The sequence below is a fragment of the Lepisosteus oculatus genome, chromosome 20, assembly GCF_040954835.1.
Source record: "Lepisosteus oculatus isolate fLepOcu1 chromosome 20, fLepOcu1.hap2, whole genome shotgun sequence".
In the NCBI taxonomy this organism is placed as follows: domain Eukaryota; kingdom Metazoa; phylum Chordata; class Actinopteri; order Semionotiformes; family Lepisosteidae; genus Lepisosteus; species Lepisosteus oculatus.
The window spans coordinates 15842769-15863755 of record NC_090715.1 but is presented as its reverse complement, the minus strand read 5'-3'; the positions used below and the strand labels follow the sequence as shown (position 1 = coordinate 15863755).

General features: G+C 44.5%; 2 protein-coding genes and 1 non-coding gene across 5 annotated transcripts; all 3 read left to right on the top strand.

Annotated features, from left to right (window-relative positions):
- The first annotated feature begins 928 nt into the window (after positions 1–928).
- LOC107079984 (WD repeat-containing protein 88) lies at positions 929–11142 on the top strand. Of its 2 annotated transcripts, XM_069181338.1 has the most exons (12): positions 1077–1145; positions 1276–1322; positions 1551–1661; positions 1960–2048; positions 5825–5888; positions 6102–6240; positions 7092–7221; positions 8419–8603; positions 9682–9764; positions 9904–9972; positions 10181–10273; positions 10745–11142. In XM_069181338.1, the coding sequence occupies exons 2-12, from the start codon at positions 1284–1286 to the stop codon at positions 10868–10870; spliced, it is 1128 nt and encodes a 375-aa protein (XP_069037439.1). In that variant the 5' UTR covers positions 1077–1145; positions 1276–1283; the 3' UTR covers positions 10871–11142. The 2 variants fall into 2 exon arrangements, with proteins under 2 accessions (XP_069037438.1, XP_069037439.1); XM_069181337.1 differs by lacking the exon at positions 1276–1322 and having other exon boundaries at positions 929–1145.
- A 582-nt stretch (positions 11143–11724) lies between these two features.
- On the top strand, positions 11725–11798 carry trnat-agu (transfer RNA threonine (anticodon AGU)). The gene has a single exon. It is a non-coding gene; the product is annotated as a tRNA-Thr (tRNA).
- Positions 11799–12642: 844 nt separating this feature from the next.
- Positions 12643–20577, top strand: LOC107079989 (cysteine-rich venom protein-like). 2 transcript variants are annotated; one of them, XM_069181175.1, is made up of 10 exons: positions 12643–12833; positions 13937–14089; positions 15855–15962; positions 17186–17283; positions 17551–17648; positions 17751–17774; positions 18515–18607; positions 18983–19084; positions 19726–19851; positions 20245–20576. In XM_069181175.1, exons 1-10 carry the CDS (start codon positions 12672–12674, stop codon positions 20322–20324), a joined length of 1044 nt encoding a protein of 347 aa, XP_069037276.1. In that variant the 5' UTR covers positions 12643–12671; the 3' UTR covers positions 20325–20576. The 2 variants fall into 2 exon arrangements, with proteins under 2 accessions (XP_069037276.1, XP_069037277.1); XM_069181176.1 differs by lacking the exon at positions 18983–19084 and having other exon boundaries at positions 20245–20577.
- The last annotated feature ends 410 nt before the right edge of the window (positions 20578–20987 follow it).

The window sequence follows — 20987 nt, the reverse complement described above, 5'->3', positions numbered from 1 at the left end:
GAAACAGGTGAAACTGGCAGAAAAACCACTGACCTCTTTGTGACCTCTGTGTGTGGAAATTCCCTTACAGTGTCATTGAACAATGTGTCCATTGAAATAATTTTTCCTCTTCTATCTGTCTCTTATTAGATTATATCAGATTCTTATAAAAAGAGGACATAGACAATGAGGTTTTAAAATGAGTTCATGATCAAATACTTGTTTGTGAAGTTGCAACACATGACCATTTACTACCTTGGAGTTTTTGTTACCTTACCATTAAGGTGTCACTTTTAAGAAAAGTTCAATATTCAATTGGTATTCACTTCAGAAAATTCAATATGACAACATTATCGCCTTAATAAGAATGGAAACAATGGGTTTAAAAGGTAAAGGGAACTGAGCTTGACCTCAGAGTTGTGCTGTACCCTGACAGATGGTTGGGATAATGTAGTACTAGAACTAGTTCATCTACAATTCCACTCTGATCTAATCAGGAAGGTGAGATGCTGTAGATCTTCCTTGAAAACACATCAAAGGGGGTGTTTTCCCTTGCGTACTCCTGCTGGGTTGCTTGGTTGATTTACATCAGGAATAAAAATCATACTGCTGACATGATACATGCTTGAGACTATTTCCATCTCGGTTTTTAATTGGTTTTGCACCGAATATTTTATGAAAATGCTACAGTGTTAAAAAAGCATTGTTTTTTTCCACAATTTAATGGCTATATTTAATTTTTTTGTTGCCATTTTTAATCGTTAAAGTTTAACCCATAAGCCAAAGACTTTTTTTAGACTCGGGGACGATGTGTGTTGTAGGATTTGTTGCAGTTAAGGTTGCTCATAATGTTGTCAAATAAACATTAAGTGACGGGGCTCGGGCTTCTGGGAGCCCGATATTTGCGACAGTGAAAACCCTGTACGGTAATTGGCATGGAAACGCGGGACGCCGGAACCAACACAAAAGTATTTGGCCTTCCGCAGGCGTGCGATTTGAAGTGCAGGGGTGCTTCATATTCACATTAATCGCAAACAGCAGCTGTGCGTTAGAAAATGCCTACAGCGAGGAGCAGTGTGGACCCTCTGTCTGTAGAGGAAGCGACAGAAGACACAAACGAGGGTGACAAAGGGACTCCACTGTGGGAGCATCAGGAGCTGTCTCAGGTGAGCTTAACTAGAGTTATTCAGTACTCCGCAGGAACACATCACAGGTATACACGGAATGTGTTTTTGTACAGGCAAGTCATGAAGCACAGCGTGATGACTGTGAAACCCCCTTGTGCTACCTTCGTAGTCTCGAAAATGTTGCGTCGGACTCCCCCTGCCGGGACCTGCGGGAGGGTGAGTTTGTGCGGTCCTGTCTGCAGGTGTCGGCTCTCTTCACAGCACCCGGAGATCGGGCAGAGAGCGGGCTAGTAAATATCCAGCCTGGCTCGTTCAGGCTTCAGCCGGCATGAACCCCCCCTCCAGGACCAGGAGAGGAAAGTTTACTGATGAGGGGCGTGAGCTATGCAAACGAACATCCTGTGCGATGAACTTTGTCTTTAAACTCCTATTCGCTCTCCGCAGATACCCATAAAAGTCTTAAGAGGCCACACTGATGCCGTAAGTAGCTGCAGTTTCTGTTTTGAAGACAGCAGAATCGTGACGTCTTCCCACGACCGAACTGCGAAGCTGTGGGTAGGAGCTTTGAAATGTTAAACCATGAGTTTCTGTTGCCACTGATAAATTCAATTCAAATTCAAAGTACTGTGTTCATCCCAAATGGTGAAAATAGATGCCATATCAATGCCACACATAAGTACAGGACTAGAACATCTTCATGCTAGGATAAATGCATACACGATGTGGTGCAGTTAATAACTTGTACATTTTAATGAATTACATATAAAAAAACTTTTGAACCTAGCGATTGGGTGAACAGATCATCTCACATCTATTTCCAGCTCTAATACACCCTACCTTCCTCCCGCTGTAGGATGCTGAAAGTGGAGTGCCCTTATTGGTCTTCGACAGAGGACACTCTGCGCCAATCACTGGATGTGCTTTGACTCCGGATCATAACAGGTGACCTCTGAGATGTTTGTTTTATAGGGCTATAAATTTACAAAAGAGAGTTTTGCAGTGCTGTGGGTGGGCACAGCTTTGGATTGTTATGGAATATCCATTAGATGCTGTGAAAGGTCAGGTCTGCCTGGTGGGGCTGTGGACCAGGGAAAACAAGGAAAGTGCTGCTGTAACTCTGCTTGTTCTGTGCGGTGTGAAGAGACACACAATGGTAAAAAAGTACGCCGATTATCACCACTGGTTTGGAAGAGCCTAATTTAAAAAAAAAAACATGTGGTGCACTGGTATATTTAAGTCCAAGCTTTCATCAAAGACAGAAGGTGGATATGTTTTTATAAATTCACGTCCTAGGGGCCAACCAATGAATGCAGTGTTTGAACTGTTTAGCACCTGATCGCCTTGGTCGATCACAGAAGATTATGAAATCTAGTAGGACATCTACAAACGTGAGGCTGCAATATGATAGTAATTAGCAATTCAGAGGTAGAGTAATGAAATGCAAGTTATGCAATGGAAGGAGCATAGCCACTACAGTAGCTATAGCATGTTACAGAACAACAGAACAAAAAAATTGGGAATATTAGACTATACAAATTTATTGAGCACAATTTAAGAATGAATATTCATGCTTGGTCTGTATAAGATAAAAAAATATACAGTATAATTTCCACTGGATACAATTACAGTATGGCTTAAGGATATTGACTGGGTGCAAGACAGTCTCCCATCCATGCACAACACACAAACCCAGGACCAAGAGCTGCGAGACAGCAGCACCAGCTACCACAGCAAAGCACATATGGGCTAATAAAAGTTTTTACTTTACTCAGGGAGAGTGCCTATTCTTACGAACATGAAATATGTCGTACTCTTCAGGAACTTTCACTTCAGTGGCTCAGAACATGAGAACAATGCCAATGAAATGCAAGCACTATTTTTTGCTATCTAACTTAAATGGCTTAAGTAGTATTTACTTTAACATGTTCATTTGTTTTAGTGTGATGACTATTATAATGTTGTGTTCTTAAAGGTTAAAATGAAATAGCGTGCATTTCTCAATGCTATTAAAAAACAACTGCTTAGCATGATTTTAATTATTAAAGAATGGGTTTCCAATTTCAAGTAACTTTTATCTTACTACACTAGTTTTTTTTATTTCTAGAGTTGATTTCCCTTTTAGGTTGAGATGTGCATTTGTGTTACAACCTTTAATCCCTGTGTAACTGTAGGGCTAAAGTCACAGCTGATGTTTTCTCATGGATGTGCAAGGGAAACTTTTTTTCCATGTGAAATTCCCTGGTATTCAACAGCATCCAAACATCACTTCTGCCTAGATGTGGGCCGTGATGTGGTCAGCCACCTCAAAGAGGGATGTGTTTGCATTCAAGGCCAATCAATGAGCTGCATGCTTCCAAACATAAAGAAACTGCAGTTCCTGGGTGATTTTTCATTTTCAGATCTTTGTAAAGTGCTCCTGAAGGGCTCCCTTATTACAGGCCTGTGTGTTTGTGCACCCCACTGGCACTGACGCTGTCGCCTGGCAACGCCATCAGGAGAGAATGCGCATTCGGCCTTGGATACATCACTTTCATAGACGTAGAAAAAAATTGAAACTCAAACCCCCACAAAAGCATCTGGTAATTAAAATGTTACTGACGTCGCTCGAGCCCCAAAACTGTACTATAAAACCAGCTGTTTACTTCAGACGGGGAGTTTTGCCTGGAAACAAATTATATTATGTTTGGCAGGACTGGTCGCGTTGCCTGTATTGCTTTTCTTCAATTTATTCCCAATGACTCTTCATCTAAAGGCCATGTTCTTTTTCATACTCCGTCACTATCCATTTTTTTTGCGGCTTGGACCTAAGAAGGGGTTTTCTGTTGAAATATGGGATTAATTTGTCCTGTGGCTCAATATTTATGATGATAGCTTCAAGGTGAAATTGAGCAATCAGCTGGGGAAAACCTAATACCTCATCAGTATTTCCTCATTTTATGCTTATATAAATAATAAAATGTTTATTCACAATTGCCCAGATAAGAATTGTGTGTATGTAGAGCCAAACTAAACTAATATATATGCAGTATTGGAAACAATTATGGAAACAGGACAACGTGTGTATATAAAACAAAATACAAGTGGTAGAACATTATATTTTATGTAAAAATGAAATGTTGCCTAATGCAGTGTTGTGTTGGCTAACCAATCTAATTGCGCCAAGTAAGTTTTATGTAAAATGTTAGTCTCCATGCTATAAAAAAGATATAGCTCCTCTGGAATCGGTCCAGTGAAGAGCAACAAGGCTAAAAGAATGAAACCTTGTCAATCTACAACAGAGAAGATTAAAAGGGGACCTGATCCATTCAAAATCCTCAAATGACAGCAGTGGTGGAGGAAAATTTAAATGACCCAAATGTGATATCTAAATATTCAGATAAAACTCGCTGCATGAGCGTTGTGATCTTGTGAATGAGCCCAGTGCAAGTACTGTACAGCTGATAATGTTTCTGCAAGATCAGTGAGATGCTGACCCGTGGTGGTGAGCCGGGAGCCGAGCTCTCAGACGGGTAGAGTCAGCGCTCTTCTGGACCGGGAGGAGCTAGTGGAGGTGTTCGGGCATCACCCAGGGCACCTCCCACTGCAGGTGTACCGGGCACGGCGCACAGAGAAGAGCCCCAGGGGCAGAGCCAGGACTCGCTGGAGAGATTGTATCTCTCGGCTGGCCTGGGAGCCCTGGGGAATCCCTCAGGAGGAGCTGGGGGCCGTCACTGGAGGAAGGGAAGTCTGGTCTGTCCTGCGCACCCTGTTACCATCGCAGTCCTTGCGGGGGAGTGGACACTAGAGAACACATGGATGGTTGGAAGTACAGGACACAGACTGAGGAAAAGAAGCAAACCAAAATGTTCTTCACAGCTGAGTCTGGGCTTCTTGTAGATTATTGACAAGAAACAATTGTTAACGATGTTTTGTTTAGAGCTGGACTGGAGAGCGGTGTAGTATATAACAGCTACAGTATAGCATGGTGCTTGACCACTATAGGTGCCCTGGCTGCCAACAGACTCTGATTCACCATTTCCAATCCCAGCAGGGCACTTTTAACTGGGCAGGGTTGCATCTTTGGCGAGACAATAGACCTGAGCATACAGCTCATGGGAAAAACAGAATAATAGACCGATGGCCACCCATCATACAACATACGGGAGCATGAAAACAAGATGTCAGGCTCTGTACAAAGCAGTAGGGTCACACACCAAATATTAGCACTCTGAACAATGTAGTCATTTGTCTTTGTGCATATTTGCATTACAGTACTGTATATACACTCTTTTTCCTGTTTACCTACTTTGGTTTCTAATGTAGTATTCTGTGTGTTTTCAATTTTAATTATGAGAGAAACCTGAAGTGCATTTAGAGATTCTTAATTAGCTCTTTACTAAGCGTCATCTTATCTAATCAGTAGAAAATTAGGGGAAGGCCGCCTTCACCAAAACTGAAATGAAATGCATACACGTTGGTGGACGATGCTAAATCTTACAGTCAATCCATTTTGAATCCAAATAGCTCATAGAACCAAGGTGTTTTCCTTTACCCAGCTGAGGAAAGTATTCACTTTAATTTGATTAAAGAAAGCATGTGGATACAACCTTGGGAATAACAGATTCCAGTGTGGGCGCTTCTCTTGATGTACAGTACACAATATATCGGTGAACTCGTACACAGAGGAAGTATAACCAGATTGTAAAAGTCTCACTGTAGTTCCGCCTGTTGCTTTTCAGGCTAATCACAGCATCCTGGGACAAGACGATGAAAGCCTGGGACATGAAAACAGGAGAGGTTCTAGTAGGTCATTCCGATTCCTTTGTTAAGTAATGACTCAGCTTGATTCTCTTTCAATTCAGAGTTGACAAACAATAATTGGTCGGCCACGTGCATAGAGTTGAAAGGCAGCACTTTGTATAGCTCTCTGCCCACCGTTAAGCCAGCTGTAATAAGAGTAGTGTTGGGAGGATTTGCTGGGCTGGTGGCCCTCGCTTACTCCTGCTGCTGTTCCAGTGGTCGGCTGCTCACGATGGCCTCCTGACCTCCTGCAGCGTGTCTCCCGATGGGAACTACGTAGCCTCCTCCACAGATATGGAAAATGCGATCTACATCACCTGTGTGGACTCTGGGGAGAAAATATTTAAAATCAAAGGTGGGACGTTTGCTTTTTTGGGGGGGGGTGGTGTGAATGGCTTAAAAGCGGATAAACTGTACAGTTTTCTTGCGAAATCGTGAATGGAGTTCTTTACTCCTGCATAGTCGTTGCTCTTGCCCAGTCTTTGCATTTCCAGGTGAGCTGCTTACAGGGCCAAATGCAGACTGAATACTTACTAAAGGCTGGTTGTATCAGTACGAGGGCTCTCGCACAGCGGGCAGCTCCCTGGAGCCCGTGAATTAGCCAGTATTGCCACAGGCTGCAGTCTAGGATGCACATTAATGAACCGAAGTCGCCTTCAGGAAGGATGCCTGTCTGAGCTTAAAATGCTGAGAAGATGTTTAAAAGAAAAACATTTACTCAACTGTGTAGGAAGAAAAAAATTATATCCGCTGGCAGTATAAAAAAATGACACGTATGAGATATTTATACTTCGATTTCTCAGTTGAGCAGCGGTTTTGGTTGGTTGTTCATTAGAAAAGGAACTGGGAGACAAAACCATTTCAAATTACTGGCATTAAGGCACTATATAATAATGGCAAACTACTCTGTTGTAGCTTATATTTGGTCAATCTAAGCTGCATTTAAGTTTGCCTATGACATGATTTAGTTTCAGTAGGAACTTATTTTGGAGGCCTTTCTGTACTTGACACTATTAATCTACCTTTACACATCTGCTTCAGTATTCGGTGTTGGGTGAGTTGGGTGAGTTCTCTGTTTTGTGATCCCAGTATAGGTAGGTGCTTTGTCGGTGGCTGACTGTGCCTGTTTGTGTGTTCTGTGCTGGACTGGTGTCCTGGCCAGGATTTCTGGTAATTGATGGAATTCATAAAATTCTGTCCTCTCAGGCCACCACAAATCCACGGTGACAGGATGCCGGTTCGATCCTGGAAGCCAGCGTGTTGCCAGTGTTTCAGCAGATAAAAGCATTAAACTTTGGGATTTTGTTGCCCGCAGGACCACCCTCTCAATAAACAGGTCAGTGGGGGTGTGCATCCTGTATGTAAAAGCCCTGGGGCAGTTTATTGAAACAGCACATTCTTATCCCTCAGCAGATAGGCTATTATTCCCCATACGAAAACAAGCCTGGCCCTGTAGCCCACCGGTATTAGGCATGTATTTGATTCCCTCTTCATGATTATAAAGCACGCTATAAAAAGAAACCAAGTGCTTTTGTTGGAGCTGTAAACCTGTGGTGTAGATTTCATGCTGTTTAGGCTTCCCTGGGGTTCCTTAATCCAGCTTTAAGCCATCCTTTCTGACTCCGGAGATCCCTGCTGCAGGATATCTCATCTTCGGGAAAGCACTGGGCCTCTGCCAAGACGCAGGCTCTGAATGAGGCACAGTGATGGAATGCCCAGCGATCTATTTCAGAAAGTGTCATTGTTAAAGTGTACCCCCACCAGGTCACACTTCACAACATCTTTGCACTTCATGTCTTTGACGAGTGTTTTCAGTATATACCTCCCAAGGTTATCTGAAGAAAAAGAAGCCCTTTTAATGATTTTTATTCTGTGACATTCATTGGCAGACCAGTGTTTACACCTTTTGTAAGGAGAACTTACCCCTAGTTTGTTATTAATTCCTTGGAACTTCGCAATAACTCTACAGTACTATGCACGTTTCTTTCTCGTTCGGGGCTCATATAATTCCAGATGCTGAACCATAACTCTGTAGAGCTGTCATAGACGCTCATCTCGGAGATGTTGATTTTAATCTCACCTCTAATTTAATAAAGTGAAGATGGGGACATGGTGAAAAGATAATTGATTTTTTTGTGAACAGCATGTTACGGGGTAATCTTCAACTTTTACGAATTGTATAAACATGCGACCGCCGAGCAAACGGAGTTTAGAGTTATGGGCCTTAATCACCACCACTATATCAGCTTTACCACAGGGAACAAGACTCACGTGGCTGTTCAGGAATGATTGGCTCAGACATAAGGATAGTAAACACTGATTAACAGTAGGATGAGCAGGTGCAGGTTATTCTGCGCGGTGAGTCACTAACATCTCCTCATTGTGTGGATGGGATTCTTGGATCTATCAATGAACAACAGATGGAAGCCAAATGGCTATCTCTTGAGCACAGCCTTGCTTTGTCATGAATTGCGCTGCTGCTGTTTAACCCTCTTGTTGTCTGCCTCGCACATCGTTGCCGGTTCCGCTGCAGTGGTCACTCCAACGTGATCTCCAGCTGCTGCTTCACCGGGAACGGGCGGCACCTGTGCACGGCGTCTTGGGATAAAACCCTGCGGCTGTGGGATATCCCAACGGGGCGGTTTCGTTCACGAGGAGGAGTGACGCTAAGCAAGGGCCACGAGGGCAACATCAGCTCCTGCGTGTTCTCTGAGGACTGTAAGACTCTCGGCCCCCTGTCTTGTTCCTCTCTCCACCACTGCAGCGGGTTCGCTGATTGTGTAGCAGTCAGGACAGATCGTTAGTGCAGTTTCCTTCTCGAGTATTTGCCGTGTCGGAGCTGTACATGGCAAAACAGCTGTGAAGAAATATGTCATAAATGTGTTCACCACATTTTAACAATGCGCCGCGTTCAGTGTTCAGCTCAGGGCACGGGCTTACAGAGGAATACTTTCAGCTGAACATTCTCTGACTGAACGTAATGGCTCTGAATGCAGGTATTTTCATTTGCAAAGACAGGCATGCTGTGGAAAATGTGAGTTCGAGATGAAGGGGAAATCTCCATCCTAGTTATCCATAGCCACGGACAATTGCAAAGTCCCATCTTGAATTTCGATTTACCTCTATGCTTAGCCTGTCCACCACAGTGACCCTGCACTGTAGAGTTGTTATCACAAAGGGTCAATAGAGACCCATAGTTTTTTATTTCTTTTCTTGTGTTATGTATACTTGTGTTCATGTTTGTTTTCGTGGACCTTGGATTTATCTTGATTGATGTCTCTTTTGGGACTTGGCTGTCTGTGCACACTATTGACAAGGTACTGTATGCTTTCCTGACACTCATTTTGCCTACATGGAGGGTTTCTTGTCAGGATCTAATGAGATTGCATGGCTTTTTTAGTAAAGGCTCTTGTAGGTAGAAGATAAAGTGTGTAAAAACAACTTCTGACCTTATTAAACTCTGGGATGATTTAAAGAAGAGAAGACGAGAACCTGAAATTTTCTCCTGTTGCAGAAAGGTTTATAGTGTTGCAGAGATTGCCATAGAAATTTTCCCTAGGAGGTATTTTCAATTGAACATGCTGTAGTATATTCTCATTTCACAAAGGTATGCTAAGCAATTTAGGCAATTTTGTAAAAACAAGAATAATCATCACTTAAGAAAGTTTAACTTTGCCACTTGATTTGAATTATGATCTTGCACTTTTGTGCCTGTGCTGCATATGCAGCCTTTCTGCATTGTTAGCTGCAAAGGTGAAAGACATGATAGAAAAACTGCTTTTTCATTGGCTTACAGCCTCTCTCCTGGTGTCTGGTGCCTGTGACAGAAATGTCACCGTCTGGGATATGGAAGGACCTTGTAAAAAACTGGTTCTGAAGGTAACAACCTGCAAGACCCCTTATAGAAACTGACTCGAAGCTGACTGTGTATCCCCTGTGCGTTCCGCCGCAGTGCTGTTGCTCATGTCATTGGGCATCTTGCACGACAATGCCGATTAAGTGTGATTGCAATCCCCAGGGACACACAGACTGGGTAACGGATGTCAGCATCAGTGCTGACAAGAAGTGGATTGCTTCAAGTTCTAAGGTACGTATTTCTGGACTTTTTAAATAAGCGTGTCATAGATACGACTCTTTGCAATTTCACAAATGAAATAACTTTACTGGGATTTTTTTGTAGAAAAGGATTTAGCTGCGCCACACGTGTTTTTTAACCTCGGTTGGATTATCAATATAGTAAACGGCACTTTGGTAACTTCTGCTTGTGGAAACACTCTGTCTTGCTGCTGTTCCAGGACTCAACCCTGCGGCTGTGGAATATTGAAAATTCCGATCACATTCCAGCAGTAATTGAAACCAGGAAGGCGGCGGGGTTTCACATCGTCAAGGTTGGTAATTCAATTCACAAAACAGCGTTCATTACCGGGAGTTCTACGAGTTTGGCTGTCGTCGTTACGTTTTACGTGTATGAAAGTTTTGCGTTTCAAACAGCTGTCACACCTATCTTGTAACGTATGATGATGAGTACATCACTGAGAAACAACCATCTATTTTCTAACGCATTGGCCAGTACAAGATCTCAGGTTAGCCAGAGCCTGGCGTGGCCAGCAGTGTGTACGAGGCAGGACACACCCTGGGCAGGACACCAGTCCGCCACAGGGCACACAGTCACCGCTGGGCCACTTTTACCAGCATGTCTTTAGACTGTAGGAGGAAACTGGAGCACCCGGAGGAAACCCATGCAAACTCCACGCAGATAACACCCAAGGTTGGGAATTTACCCTTTGGCCCCAGCGCTGCCAGGCACCAATACGCAAATAGTAAAAATGTCTGAATATTTCCTCTTGAATCTTTTTCAGTGTGAAGCATGTGAAAAACCCTTCTCCCTCACCCGGGCAGAGAATTCCGATTTTATTTCCAAATGTGTTTTCTGCCGACTGACGTCGCCTTCCCGAAATGACCTTCCAGCCCCTCCAGTCCTCTGAGCTTGTCCGTGGGAACCGAAACACATCACCTGCAGTTCCCCTACACGGAATAACCAGTAAACAGCAGAAAACAGATTATTCTGGTATCAATCTCTGTTCACCGAGAAGGATTTCCTCCGTGATACATTCCCTAAAATACCTGCTGTGCATATTGCTTTAAAAGTTAAAGTGTGTTTCGAAAACCTGACGTTTTAACAACAGCAATACACCAGTAGTTTGAAATAAAGAATGTCTCCATTCCTTATTATTTATTATAATTATTAATAAAATGAATTATGTTGATATTATTGTCATGCATTAATAGTACAAATAAAGTTTAACTGTTAATTACATGTATCGTTTGTGGATGGTTTGAGGTGGCTTTTGGAAGAAGCACGTTTTCGCTTAGGTCTCAAACTTCGTAGTGTAACGCAACAGCATTAGGTCCAGTTGCGTTACAGTAGCATCCAGCCCCGTAGTTTTTGTTAAGATTTTTCTTCGCACTTCGGGGTGATTCCGACGTAACACAGCTAACGTGCGACGTGTTTGTTTTACTGAAAGCGTGCGTTTTTGTCTCTAGAATATAAAATAAACTTTTCGAGTAAGTCGACGTTTTTTGCGACTCCAGTGTTGACGAAGCTAAAAAGAAGATCAAGCTCGACAAAGTCTGAAAGAGCGAGTGATCCGGATCAAACTGTCTTTACCGTCACTTCGGAGCATTTGCAAAGCATAGAATCCGTTGGGTTTATGGAGTTGGAACCCGAAAGGAACACGAGTGAGAAAATACTAATTTCTCATATAAAAAGATTTTAGAAAGCGGCAGGAGTAGCGCCGCTGCCCGACCCGATAGCAGTTTTTCCTCCTTGCACTACAGCGGCGCCGTGGCTTAGTTGGTTAAAGCGCCTGTCTAGTAAACAGGAGATCCTGGGTTCGAATCCCAGCGGTGCCTTTTGTTGTTGTTTTTTTTCCCCGCATGAATTTTTTTAACTAATATTTTAAGGATTGTTAGTTTAAAAATAAACGCAAATGACGTTTACCGTTCATCTAGTAAAGATTTCAGTAGCTTTTATATGGATTTAGCAATATATAAAAAACGTACATTCGTAAATCCCGTAGTAGACCCACTTCGCATTTTCGGGTGCGTTCCAGGGAGATGCACCTGGACTACCTCTTGCTGGTTGTATTTATAAGGTATAAGTAATGCGTCGATATTTTCATGTTTTATTGTCTTTGGTAAACACAGTTAACTCCTCTTAACACTAGGAGTCGCTAGGTCTACGAATCCACACGGACAAAACGTACTTACAGTCAACCTTACTAACCTTTTACGTTTTTGTGTTTGTAGTAACTAAATTTGTTGGTCTGGTAATCACAAACTCATTCATTTAACAGAGAAAAATGTGCGTTTAAATTAGTTGTTGCTGGCAAGCCACCCCGTTAAACAGCAAACCGCGTTTGCCGGCTTATTCGCTTCACAACGTGTTACAAAACCCAGATTAGTATTTTGATACAATAGTCTGCCTCCCTCACTCTCAAAAACGTTAACTGTTCTCTGTTGTAAAAAAAAACGGAAATTATAAATAGTCTCAGCGTCGCTCCTCTTATTTTTATCTTAGAGTTTTAAAGGTTCAATTTCTAGTCGCCTTCGGCGGAAGAAACGTTTCCCCCTGGTCCCCCTGCTGTGAGATGACGAGGCAGGAGTTCCTCGGACAGCAGAGGCTGACCCGTCCTGTCAGCGAGCCCCTCTGAGCGGACGGGAGTCTGACCGAGCCATTCGCACCCCTGACCGGCAGTGGCTGCGCGGAGCCCCGTTTCAAGGGCGATGCTGCAAATGTTTTATTTCTGTTTAATCGCGCTAACCCCGGTAATCGTTTTACATGGGAGAAATACCGATTACACAGCAGAAGAAATAAAAATCCTGATGGATTTGCATAATAATTACCGAAAGCGAGTAAAGCCACAAGCAGCTAACATGAGAAAGCTGGTAAGCCTTATTTTATTCCTTACCGTTGCCGCTAAAACGTAGAAGAGACTTGTTTGGTGTGAAAATAAAGTAATACACAATTTTCCTGAGCTAAGTGGATGTTGGCCTCAGAGCCAAGTTTTCTTTTAAGCGCTAAATGAGAACCCTTCTCAGACTCTTACATACTCTGACCAGGGGTTAGCTACAGTTTTATCTCATACTATTTTTAATTTGGGGGAACAAAACTGGACTTACATTTTATCATGTTTTCACGGGTTTTTTTCCAAATGAAAGTCAATACAGAACCATGCTTTTTTCTGTTTCTGTCTATCTGTAAAAGTGTATGTGCGAATTGAGTAACTGTTTCCAGAACTAGGGGTACATATAATTATTATTATTATTATTATTATTATTAATATATAAATTATATATATATAAATATATAAATAATATAAATTAACTATTTATAAAGCATCTTTCCAAACCCAAGGATACTGTACATCTTGAATTAAGAAAAAGGCCAGGAAAACAAAAAAAGAGTAAATGAAAAAAAAGTATATTGGTTTTTACATATTGACTGTGGGCAATCACACGTAGACCTTGATAAAAAAAGGTTTAAGTTTAGATTTGAAGAGAGTCACAGAAGTTGTCTCTCGTCAAGTCCGAGGAAGGTCATTCCGCAACACTGGAGCAGCGACAGAGAAGGCGCGGTCTCCCGGAGTCCGGGACTTAGTCCTGTGGACAGTCGGAAGTGGACCGGGCTCACATGAGGGAGGGTTAGCATAGAGGAGTTCAGAGAAGTACGATGGAGTCATATTGTTTAGAGCCTTATATTGGATATGTGGCTTTATAGGCAACCAGTGTGGAGACCTGAGTGTAGCAGTGATGTGCTGCCGAGGTCTGGTGTGAGTAACTGGTCCAGCTGCAGCGTTCTGGACATACTGCAGCTCGTTGAGAAGAGAGTGCGGGAGCCCATACAGCAAAGAGCTGGAGAAAAATCAAGCCTTCGTGAGACAAATGCGTGGATCAGGCACTCGGCGTCGGACATCGATAACGCGGGCAATGTTTCTAAGGTGAAAGAAAGATGTGTTAGTCCAGTTTTTCACACGCTCTTTCCCCTGCAGGAATGGCACGCAGGTCTCGCCAGCCTGGCCCAGGACTGGGCTGATCTCTGCAGCTTCGACCACGGCCAGCCGAGCGCGGAGACCGGCGGCTACACGCACCTCGGGCAGAACCTCAACAAGTTCATGAGCACCGACCCCCGCAGGCTGGATTCCGTGAGCACCGCCCAGTATCGATTCAGAGGAAATGGTCCTCTAATAATGAAACGCCTTTTAATTAATTCTCACCAGTAAATGTGCGAGGTGTAAGAAACACGTCTTCTTGGATGTGGTGGATGTGGACGATGCAGTTAACGCCACGTGAAGAATTAACAGACGATTACAGTGGGATTCTACACATTACGTTTGTTTTCGTTTCAAAAGAGAATTTATTACATGCAGTGCAGATTCCTTTTTTTTCTCCTAAACTTTTCTCGCAGCAGGCCTCTCTGTGAACATGAAGGTTTCATAAAGAGTTTTAAGACGGGCCATTACAATGACGAGATTCAAAGTTTCGCCCCACATGCGTTCCTAAACCCTCTGCGAGTCTCGCCCACAGAAACCTTTGCTTTCTGGTTGTAAAATCACAGACAGAAATGCGATCCGGCGGCTGCTCGACTGGAAAACTAGGGGGGGGTCTTCCTGCTTTGCAGCGCCACCTGTCGACCAGTGTTTATTCCGTCAATAATTAAATTGTCCTCTGCGGATCTTTTTAACAAGGCGGCGCTGTGGCGCAGTGGTTAACGGCGACGAGGCCCTGGGTTCAGTTCCGGACCTGGGCCACTCTCGGCGTGGAGTCTGTATGTTCTCCCTGTGTTCATGTGTGTTTCCTCTGGGTGCTCTGGTTTCCTCCTACTGTCCAAAGACTTACAGGCAGGTAACTAGGCTTCTGGGAAGATGGCCCCTGGTGTGTCTGTGTCTGTGTGCCCTGTGATGGCCTGGAGTCCTGTCCAGGGTTACACCTTGCCTTGAGCTCCTCACTTGCTGGAATAGGCTCCAGCTCCTCTGGGAAAACAGTTTACTGGGTAAACTGGTGAGAAAATGGAAGAATCTAGCTTCTCACATTGCCAGTAGCTAATTAATTTCTTCAAAGAAGCAATAGTATCACATCAGCAACATGACAGGTAGCTTGTTCTCCCACGACCGCTTTGTGTAAGAAATCTCAGTGTTTAATGAACTTCTCCCAATTTGACATGTTCTGTCCCCGGGGTTTTTCAACCAATTCCAGGGCAGCGGTGTCCTTTTTATATCATAGTGACAACATTGTACAAGGTGTACTAAATTAGGTCTTACTTGTACTGGTATACAACATTAACATACTGTCTAATTAAAAAAAAAGGAAAAATCCACCCATTTTCTAACTGCTTTATTCAGCGCAGAGCCTCTCTTGGCAAGCAACAGGCACAAAGCAGGGTACACCCTGGATCAGACGCCAGTCCATCGCAGGGCACACACGGACACAGACAGGGCCAATTTTCCCGGAGGCCAGCTAACCCACACATATGTCTTTGGACTGTGGGAGGAAGCTCACAAGCCCATACAAACTCCACACAGACAGCACCCCAGAGCCGAACCCAAGGCACCAATACTAACATCTGCGCCTCCCAATATAATGTTCCTTGATTTAAATTCTACATTTTAACTTATATCCTAATATTTTATGTAGACTTTTTTATTGCTTCCCCACATTGCCTAGTAGATGTAAATGCTGCATCAATATAAACTTCTAAAGTTTTTCTCATACATGACCTCTTCAGGCTCAGTGTTCCCCATTTTACACCTGTTTTCCCGGCTCGCTTGGAACAAGCTGCAGTCGTCTGCTTTACATGCTGCCTGCACCACGCTCACCTGTGTCTTGTCTTCTGTCTAAACGTTTTGGCTTTATACCTGCGTCTGGCAGTGCACCTGGGAATGACAGGAAATGCTCTGTGCTGCCCTGCAGGTGGAGGCCCGGACTGTGCTGGCCGTGGGGGCCTGGTGGGAGGAGGAGCAGGGGTACGACTACGAGGAGAGCCGCTGCTCGGGCCCTGTCTGTGGACACTACACTCAGGTACTCCCTCACACAAGGCGCAGTAAAGGTGTCCCTGGAAACACTGCTTCGGAGCTGCTTTGCAATTGAAAGAACAAATCTTCAGATTCGTTTTTCCCCCTCTATTTATATAATAACAGGTCTCTGCCAGATACTGTAGATGCATTGATCGCGGGACCAAAGGTTAGGTTCCTGAAATAAAACCAAGCTACTGAGAAGTGACGTCAGTGTACGCTGCCGGTGTGTGTGAATAAGAACAAAATCCCAAAACATTCCCTGTTTTACGGAGAAAGGCAAGGCAGGAAAAGGAGCTGTGGTGATCTAGTAAGGTGAGGAAGTGCCCAGAGGGAAGATTTTAACAAGCCTGTTCTAATCTGAGACATCTGTTTACTTAAAAGGTCCTCAAGGTCTGCAATCCAGCAGGATGTATACTGCACCTCTCTTGAAGTCCTTAGCAGCTTAAGAAATTTAAGGCAATCCACAAATTGATCCAATTAAAGCTTATGTGATCTAATTTAACCCTGGTACAGAGATCTTGAGATGCCGTTGAATTAAGATCACCTTTTAAAACAGTCACTTCTGCTCCTACAGAGAAATCCAGTCAGTTTCAGCTCACTTTGTCATAGATTAGTTTGTCATTGTATTGACTGTTTTAATTGTTATCTTTTCCGAACTGCAGTTGAGCTCTGACATTAGCTTGTGGATTGAATACTTTGTCAATGGTATAATATCAGTTTTGGTCTTCTTTTCATTACTCCTTAGGACTTCGAGATGTGTTCTTGGTAAAAACTAAAAGGTCCATCACATTCCCATTGAATACTTGTGTGTCACTATTAAGACCTGTCATAATGTGTGCCCCTGCTGAGACTGTGGGTGTCATTTCACAAAGCCGCAGGTGTCGCTGTCATTAAGATGGTAATCGTTAAGCGACCTCTGTAATGGACCCCAGGGTGGGTGGAAATGATGGCTCACTGAGGATGAGTAATGTCGTGTCTATTTTTAAACAAGCCAGGAGAGACGCCCCTGATGGTGTTCGAGCATCAGGGACTCCTCCGGCCCCAGCGCGCAGAGTTCGCGAGCCGAACCAAAGACGAATCAGAGTCCGATAGACGGCTGTCATTCACCTCCGTCCGGGAGATAATTAAGCGGGAAGACAATACCACAGATTCCTTCTTCCTCCACATGGCTGCGTGCGGTTGTCCACCTCGGGGCCCGCTGCTCAGTCACGCTGGTCTGTTTTGCAGCTCGCCTGGGCAGGAACGCAGTATGTGGGCTGCGGATATGTGAATGGCTCTCAGTGCCCTGGAAGGTTTACCTATGTGGTCTGTAATTACGCACCCAGGTGAGAATTGCTTCAGATTTGTCTTTCATCCTGGTCAGCTGTGTTTATCTAGGTGTTCCAGTGCGGTTTATTTGTAGAACATTTGGTCAGTCCTGCATTTTCTGTACCTATGTCTTCTGTTCATAAACTGGGTGATTCTGGGTGGTCATGTTTTTGTGGGCAGAACTCATTCTAAGGCTGAATAATCAAACTGACTGCCACTGAGTACTGGTCACTTTGACCTTTGGCTGGAGCCTGACCAGGGCAGTGTGTGTCTTGTAACTGCAGTGGGAACAGTGGACTGGAGCCCTGGGTGCCTTACCTGAGAGGACCGCCCTGCTCAAGGTGTGACTCAGGCCAGGGCTGGTGTGAAGATGGGCTGTGCAGTAAGACCCCGAGTTTTCTTGAATAGATAATGAATTTCAAAACCCAAACGTGTTTGTGATCTTTAGTGGACTTTAATACTGTATTCTGCTTTTCTATTACAGTTGTCTGTCCCCGTGGAGACTGTGGTAAGAGTGTTTCAGTTTCAGTGCAGCGGCCTTAGTAAACAAGGAGATTTATTGCACACAGTGAACATGTTATACTGGTGACAGAATGTGTGTGGGAGCATGATCATGCAAACATTTGTTCTGTGACAAACATGTCTTTTTGAGTAAAGCAGATGTTCATAGCATCTTCACACTTTTCTTAAAACACATTGCCCTCACTTCAGTCACTCACAATCTCGTTTCATTTGCTGAAACCTGATACTAGCAGTCGTGAATGGCACGTAGATTAAGGATTCTAAAGAGACTATGCAGGTTTGTTTTTATACAGACAGTGCATACATGTGACTCCTGTGCATCACATTGCATTGTAAACAGACATTGCGTTGGCACCTGAAACAAACTAATTCATTTAACAGTGAGAACAGATTTTTGTATAGATCTTCTTATTTGACAGTTCACACAGGACATCTCATTTATCTCTTCATGCCATCTGTGCTTAAAATACTGGGTTTCCGGTGAAGAGGCACAAGAGCCTCTTGGGTAGGCAGAGCCAGGGTGCCCAGCTACTGTACCTTCTTCATGCAGAGCAGGGGGCTGCACCCTGAGACTGAGCATTAAAATAGCTCCAGGGGGTCTGGGAAAGGAGAGGAAACAGAACTCCACTGCCACCTAACCTGTCATTACGAATTAGTGATCAGCCTTGCCTTGGATACTGTGTGTGTCTGTGTGCATCTCAGTTGTGCTGTTGCTGTGTGCTGCAGGCTGTCCCCTGCAGTGCAAGAACTGCGGGGTTCTCAACGAGGAGCTCTGCAGCTGCTCCTGTGCAGAGGGCTGGGACTACGCTGACTGCTCAGGTGAATGCAGTACCTGCACTGATCTGGACTATCAATCAGACGGGCAGGTTTCTGGAGTTCAGCTCCAGGAGAAAAGTTAGCTCCACTCTCTTTTAGCATAGGCTTCCTGGGATAGGCTCCGTCTCCCCTGCAACCCTGAGTTGGATAAAGTGAGTAGACAACGGTTGGATGGAATTCTAGACATGGCCAGTTTAATATTAAAAACTAAAAAATGTTTCAGCAACTAAACCGACCTGAGTTATGGCACTTACCTGAGTGCGAGTTTCCCAGTCACTCTTTTTCTGTTGCACTTTGCTGAAGTGCACAGAGTCTTCCCGTCCTCATCCTGCTCTCTTTCTCTGTGCTTTTGCCTTTTGGCCGTGCTCACTGTTTCAGAAGCCTGTGAGGACTCAGACCCCAGCTTCTGCTCCACGCTGTATGAACCCAACTGTGCTGTGATTAGAGTGGATCACTGCAGAGCCAAATGCAAACAGTGCGGTAAGCAGAGACCAGCAGAAACCCAAGACAGGGACTGTGAACAGATTACAGTTGCTAATGCCTGACTCACAGCGCTTACGTAAAGTCCGCTCATCAGGCATGATTAATGCCCATCTTGGATACATGCTGCTACCCACAGCTTGTGCACTCTTGTGTTCAAAAGGCTGTGCTTTGGGAAGTTTGAATTGGATTTATTTCACAAGCTGGTGTTGGTTAGAGAACAACAGCCGCTTTTAAAGATAATATCGGATATCAAGTTTATTCCCTTGGCGATTTCCGGGGTGTTTCCAGTCTGGAGCTGGAGATCAGCACCTGAGCGAAGCAGGCGGAGTGCAGGCGAGTATCTGGCTGTCTCGCAGACTCTCGCCAGACCCTGATCTACCGCGAGGGAGTGGGGGGTGAACTGTCAGGAGGAGAGGTCTCTCTCTACCGCAGCGCAGTGAAGCAAACAGCCTCCACAGGTGTCCCCCACTTAGCCTCGCGGATGTGGGGGTCCCTCTCCTGCCCTCCCTGCAGGCCCCGGCCAGGAGCCAGATACCTCCAGGAGGGGCGGCTCACCCTCGTCGGGCTCTGATCCGTGACCCTGTGATCTGTGTGAGAGGCGTGAGGGCGCTGTGCCTGACTGCCCTCTGTCGCTGCAGCTCCTTTCAGAAACACCACAGGCACACCCAAGTGCTGCGGGGGCAAGATCTGCCACAACCAGGGCTTCCTGGACACCCAGAGCTGCGCCTGCGTGTGCCCACGTGCCCACTCTGGGGAGCGCTGCGGTAAGGGCCTCCCCCGCCGAAACGTTTCTTTCCTTCTCTCTTGGGTGTGGAGTAAACCTCTGCCCGTTCCATTCACCCAGTACGTCTTGCTTTGCCTTACTATTTTGTGCATACCGTATGTGGACTTTATATTTTATTATTACACTCATGTCTGTAGTTTGTTTTTGAACCTTGATTGTTCATCCTATAGCCTGACATTAAGGGTCAAAATGCAGTTTAAAACCTATGCTTTTGCACATTTAGGAAACTCTCAAAGCTTTTAATGCGCCACCTACTGTAAGGCTTCAAGAGGTAAAAACGATGGGTGAGGGGTTCGTATAAGGTCTATGAACACGCCCCTGATAACTCGATTGTAACAGGTCTGCTGTTGTATCTGTTTGTTCGTCCTGGCAGAACTGAGAGGTGGAAATGTCAACAGTAATCGCCTGAGTCCTCTGCTGGCTCCACTGGCTTTGTCTCTCCTGCGCCCCTGAGTGTCTCCACAACCCGGAGGCGCCCTGCCTGAGCAGCATGTACAACTTTATTGTGAGACTGATAATAAAGTCGGACTTTCATTCGTTTTTTAAAATATATTTAACACAGAAATGTAAACAAATTAACACGACTATTTTATAAAAGTGACTTTATTCTAATAAAGTATAGAGCAACGCTTTGTATGGTAGCTTCTTTGTGGTCGGTTTATAGAATCTATAACACCAGAAGCAAAACTGGTGCAATACCGTTCTTGTTTTTCATTTTGGTGCGTTATTTGAAACAAAACAAAAAAGATTCACCTTTCACCCCTCCCCAGTGTTATCTACCCATATGAAATTCTGGGTACGAATTTGACTTCTAAGCTTTTTCACCCGTTAAGTCGATTAGCTTGTGTGTGTGTGTGTGTGTGTTTCACACATTTCGTGATTCTGGGACACTGTCCTGCAGTCGGTCTTCATCCTGAGCGCCCGTCCATCTGCAAGCGACTCATGGAGCGAAATGACGTCATGCTTTCCAGACGATAACGAAGGGAACAGGGAGACGAACTCCTCCCGGTGCCAACAGAATACACTGCGCGCTGCTGTCAAACAGATGTACGCAGCCAATGGAGTTACAGACTAGGAAGGCGGCCGGACATTGGTCGTCGGTCTCTTGTTGTTTTT